At 54.9% G+C, this 5550-nt stretch overlaps 1 protein-coding gene across 1 annotated transcript; it reads left to right on the top strand.

Moving 5' to 3' along the window:
* The first annotated feature begins 3899 nt into the window (after positions 1-3899).
* LOC136483242 (uncharacterized) lies at positions 3900-4349 on the top strand. The gene has a single exon (XM_066480271.1). It carries the CDS (start codon positions 3900-3902, stop codon positions 4347-4349), a length of 450 nt encoding a protein of 149 aa, XP_066336368.1.
* Positions 4350-5550: the final 1201 nt, after the last annotated feature.

Genomic DNA, 5550 nt, shown 5'->3' with positions numbered 1-5550 from the left:
TCTACACTGACAAGAAGCAGCTATGGACCATTGTGCAGCTGACTCGCCAGGCCTGAGGACCCTATGTTGCTGATGGTGTTGTCCAGCCTATGGAACCGCACCTCCTCGCCGTCGTGGAAAGCATCCACGAACTCGTTGATGTGCTCGAAGGAGAGGAGAATTCAATCGGTGTCGTTGAAGGAGTCTGTTGTTCCGCCTGAGTAGTTGGCACTGCTGCTGGACCGCTCGGCACCACTTCTGGAGTGGTCGGATCTACAACTGGAGTGCTCGGCACCACTCCTGGAGTGCTCGGCACCCATCTTGGACTATTCGACACCCCTCCTGGAGTGTCCAGCACCACTCCTAGAGTGCTCAACTCCACTCCTAGACTAGTCGGAGCCCCTGCCATAGTGATCTGCTCTACTGCTGGAGTGGTTGGCACCTCCTCTCTAGCGTATCCACCACCGTGGATGACCAAGTGCTCGATGACAAAGGTGTTGCTGAAGCCACTAGCTTCCCCCATGCCCGGACCATCCTAGTCCTAGGCCACCTTCTCGTCGAACACGATGTCGCGCGAGACAACCACCTTGCCTCCACGTGGGTCGTAGAGCCAAAACGCCTTGGTGCCCTCCTCATAGCCCAGGAGCACCATCGGCGTGCTCCTGTCTTCCACCTTGGTGAGAATCGGCTTCGTCTTCTGGACGTGGCCGATGCAACCGAACGTCCTGAGGAAGGACACGTTCGGCTTGTGCCTGTACCAAGCTTCGAACAACATCATGCCCTTTAGGGCATTCGTGGGCGCGCAATTGAAGATGAACACCGCTGTGGTCACCGCCTCAGCCCAGAACTTTGCCGGCATGCTCTTAGCCTTCATCATGGATCGAGCCATGCCAACCACCGTCTGGTTCCACTACTCCACCACGCCATTCTGTTATGGCGAGTACGGCGCTGTGTGGTGTCACACCACACCCTGATCCGTGCAGTACGCAGCGAACTCCACCGAAGTGAATTCGGCGCCGCGATCTGTTCTCAGCACGCGCAACTTCTTTTCGGACTCTGCCTCCGCCCGTGCCTGGAACCTCTTGATCGCGTCCACTGCCTCATCCTTGCTCGTCAGGAGTTGCAGCCACATGTAGCGACTGCAATCATCCATGAGCAAAAGAAAGTACCGTCGACCGCCGTGCATGGCCGGCGTGATTGGCTCGTAGAGGTCGCCATGGATGAGCTTGAGGGCATTCGTTGCGCAATACTTGGCCACCTTTGGGAACGACAGCCTCCTCGGCTTCCCTGTTAGGCAGCTGTCACACAGATCACCTACGTGCTCAATGTGGGGCAGCCCTCGAACCACCTTCTCCAGCTGACAGAGCGTGTCGAAGCTAAGATGTCCGAACTAGGCATGCCACAACCACAGCTACATGGTGTGTCGCGCCGCCAGGCACACCAGCTGCTCCACCTTCAAATCGAGCAGGTACAATCAATTATGAGAGCGTTTTACCTTGACGAGAAGACGCTGCTCCCAATCGCGGATCTTCAAGTTCCCACTCTTGATCAGCACCTCGCACCTGCGCTCGTCTAGCTGCCCAATGCTGACGATGCTCGAGCACAGCTGCGGGATATAGTACACATCCGGCAGCGCGCGGTGCTCGTCGTTCTGACACCGGAAGAAGATGGTGCCACGGCCTCGAACCTCCACCTTTGAGCCATCCCCAAAACACACCGACCCCGTCACGCCGCCATCGAGTTTGGAGAAAGCCGCCTTGGAGCCGGTCATGTGGTTGCTAGCGCCGGAGTCCAGGTACCACCTCTGCTCCACCTCGCCGCCCACTCAACCGAGATGGATTTGGGCACGCGGCTCATCGAGGTCGATGGCCTGCGATGCACTCTCCTGCTCCGCAGCCACCACCTCCTCTGCTTTCTCCTCTGTCCCAGCGTCGTGCAGCGCACAGAATATCGCCATTAGGAGAGTTGGCTCGTCATCATCCACCTGAGCTAGGTGAGCTTCAGCCTTCTTCTCCTTCTTCTGGTTCGAGCACTTCTTGGCCTAGTGGTCAGTCTTCCCGCAGCAGCGGCAAGTGTCCCTACCTAGGGGCTTGTCGTCCTTCTTCTTCTATGGGGCCTTGCCGTGGCGCTTCCCATCACTGTCGCGACTGGAGGAGGCTTCCTTGGACCGCTTCTCCCGCATCTAAGCAGTCCACTCCTCCTCGGTCATCAGTAGCTTGCCGCCGATCGATGTCGCAGTCTCCCCTGTGCGGTCGTCTACCGCCCGCAAATGCCCTTACAGATCCTCAATCGTGAGGGTTGACAGATCCAGCATCGTCTCGATGGAGAGAGCGATCTAGGTGTATTTGGGCGGCACGACGCGTAGGTACTTGGAGACTGCCTCCTCCTTGTTGATGACGACGTCGTGCGCCGCCAGCTGGCTGATGAGGGACTGCAGTCTAAGGGTGAAGTCCTCCACCGCCTCCCCGTCGCGGAACGCTAGGTCATCGTACTCCCGCCGTAGCTGTTGCGCCTTCGCCTTCTTTGCGCGGTAGGACCCGACCCGCATGGCCTTGAGGGTGTTCCCAGCTTCCTTGGCAGAGTCCTTCGACCCCAATGGTCCCGGTACTCCGGAGGCACGGCGGCTAGGATTGCCTCCAGCGCCGAGCAGTCCTCCTCTTCATCCTCGGTGCCCTGGTCAACCGCTTTCCATAGCCATCGGGCTCTGAGCTTGACCTTTATAGTCACCGACCACACGCCATAGTTGGTGCAAGTGAGGACCGGCCAGTTGGCTCCGCCAACGTCCCGCACGGCCCTCTGGATGACCACCTCGCGACGCACCGGCGACCGGGACTGCTGTGATGACTTCTCGCCACCGCCCTGACTGCCGTCGCCCTCCATCGTCGCAGGCAAACACCCATCTCGGTTTTGATACCACCTGTTGGCCCGAGATCTCTCGCACGAGTGAGCAATCGGCTCACCGGCGCACTCTCGCACTCAAACTAGGCTAGAGGTTGAGGAGGAGTTGAGAACAGAGCACACACATAGCACAAGCACCAGCACTGGCCAGTCGAACTCCGCTTCTGAATGTGGCGAACTGAACTACCCTACTCTATTGCCTTTGGTTAGAATATATACTAACTATGTTGTACCTTGCCAGGTACACGGATGGTTGGCAAGTACTCCAACCCCAACTACTCCTATCTAATTCTAGTACACAGACATGATCTATTATCATGCTGCTACAGTATTTAGATGGGAAGGCTGACTTCTGCTGTCCACCCATGAGTGAGAGAGAGGGGTAGCGGCAGGTTACAGTTTACAAAGAGGCAGAGTACAAGCCGTGCGATCATCAGTGGACGGCGATCGGTGTCCGACTGCACTCTACCATCGTGCAGGCTGAAGTTAGAGCATCTCGCTCCCCCTACCCTTAATGGAATGATTCCTTCTGCCGAGAGATCGAGCGCATGCCGACGCCGCCTCTCGGCCTGTTCGCTGGTTGGTTTCTGGGCTGGTTTGGACTGACTGGTGCTGGTTTATTGTGAGATAAAAATACTGTTGGCTGACTGGTTTGGGCTGGCTGAAACCAACAAGCGAACAGGCTGTCTATATGGAGTACTAAGGGCAAGCGAGCTACTAGCAGTTGGTCCCTGTCTTGCATATCTCTGCTGCCAGCTACTAGCAGTTAGTCCCTGTCTTGCATATCTCTGCTGCCAGTGCCAGATGGAGAGCATCTGCATGCCCCTGCGACAAAGCAAAGCACCTTGCTTTTGCTGCATCCAGGCCGCCACGCCCCCATCTGGCGCCTACTTAATCGTCTCCATTGTCATTTTTCCGTGTCTCCTCCTCCTGGCCGGTGTGCCACCGCTTCAGCCTTCGATAGTTCGATTACTCTCTATAAGCAAGCTGGGAGTTTCATCGATCATCATCAGTTCGTCATCATGAGGCTGCCGTGGCCGTGGCGGCGGAAGCTGGCGCCGCAGCATGGTGAGGTGCCGGTGGCGGTGGGCACCCACCTCCACGTCGCGGCCGGTGACGACGACGACGACGGCGCCGAGTCCACGGCGTCGTCGGAGCACAGCCACCTCACGCTGCCGTTGGAGGAGGAGCTGGTCCACGTCGACGACGAGGCTGATTCAGGGGACGGGGTCCGCGCTCACTACGAGGTGGCCGGGTCCGGTTCGGAGGAGCAGCCGCCGAGCGGCAGCGAGAGCGATGGCGAGCCGGGGGACGCCGGGCACCGGTCGAGAGCGGCCCGGAGACACCACAGCCCGAGAGGGAGGAGGAGGAGGCGATCTGCCCGTGTGCCGCCGTTCACCGCCGCGGCGGTCGTGCTGCTCGTGCTCGCGGCGCTCGTCGCGTGGAAGAGGCGGCAGCGCGCCGGCAGCTAGGATGGCGCGCAGTTGCGGTAAGCCGGTAACGTTCGTGGCAGTATATGTGTTGTGTGGCAGCCGGCCGTACGGTCGAGCAGTGTGTACGTGGGCCCGGGTGTGTAAAGGTTAGCGGTGAACTCTTTTACTATACTTTTTTTACAGAGGTGTGCATCTGAAACCTAGAAATCAATTTGTAGCATCTAAAAATACGTGTTCTCGGGGGGGGGGGGGGGGGGGGGGGGGGGGGGGGGGGGGGGGGGGGGGGAGTTGCTGCTGAAAAAGAATACAATTTTGACTTTTTAGATTATACTTTTTTAACTAAACATACCTATATACGGACACAATTTAATCTTTCTATCTTCTACTTTTTTTTCTCGATCACGCAAAAGGTTTATACATCTTTATACTTGGTAGAGAAAAAGTTTAATACAACACGCCTTAGCGGTGTCCGTGTCAAAAGAGATTGTATATGGTTGCTCAGACCCTCACTAGTTAATATTCAAGATCCCTTTTTTCGCTTTCGTCGCCGCGAGAAATCTCTCTAAACACACGTGGAACGGAAGATGTCTATCTTCTATGTGTTTAACGGAGATGAACTATCTCCATCTAAATTTCATTATCACTGATTCAGGAGTTACAAAGCAAAAAAGGTGAAAGAGAGCACAAGCACACTAATACCAACCTTTGTGTATTTTTGTATATAGGGAATGTACAGCCTGTTCGGCTGGGGCCGAAACGATCGTATACGATCATGGATTATTACTGCTGGCTGGTTTGGTGTGAGAAAAAAAATATTGTTCTAGCTGAAAATTTACGATCGTTTACGACCAAGCGAACAGGCCGGTAATGTATCATGTATGGACATGTGGACAAAGGGTGGAGAAGAGAAAGTTGGCGGTGTGGATTCATATACGGCTATACTAGTTGAATTTTTCATGGAGAGCCAAAGATTCTCGGATTGTTATTCACACGAATACGGGTTGTAGCAAATAGTTCTGGCTGTGCTAATGATTGATTCATTGGACAAATCTCCAAATCTCTCGTGCGAGCAGGGCATGTTCAAACATGTTACAGAGTATGGTTTCAAGGCGAATTAAAACATTGTTCAATAAATCTCAGAGCAATAAACATCTATTCCATCCGTCGCAAAATATATGTCGTTTTCGTTTTCTGATAAATAACTTTGACAAAATATATATTAAAAAATATTAATATTTAT

The sequence above is a fragment of the Miscanthus floridulus genome, chromosome 9, assembly GCF_019320115.1.
Source record: "Miscanthus floridulus cultivar M001 chromosome 9, ASM1932011v1, whole genome shotgun sequence".
Lineage (NCBI taxonomy): Eukaryota > Viridiplantae > Streptophyta > Magnoliopsida > Poales > Poaceae > Miscanthus > Miscanthus floridulus.
This window is presented reverse-complemented; position numbering and strand designations above follow the sequence as displayed.

Bases quoted from the DNA above. Each gene is read 5' to 3' on its own strand.
- LOC136483242 (XM_066480271.1), top strand. From the start codon at position 3,900: ATGAGGCTGCCGTGGCCGTGGCGGCGGAAGCTGGCGCCGCAGCATGGT.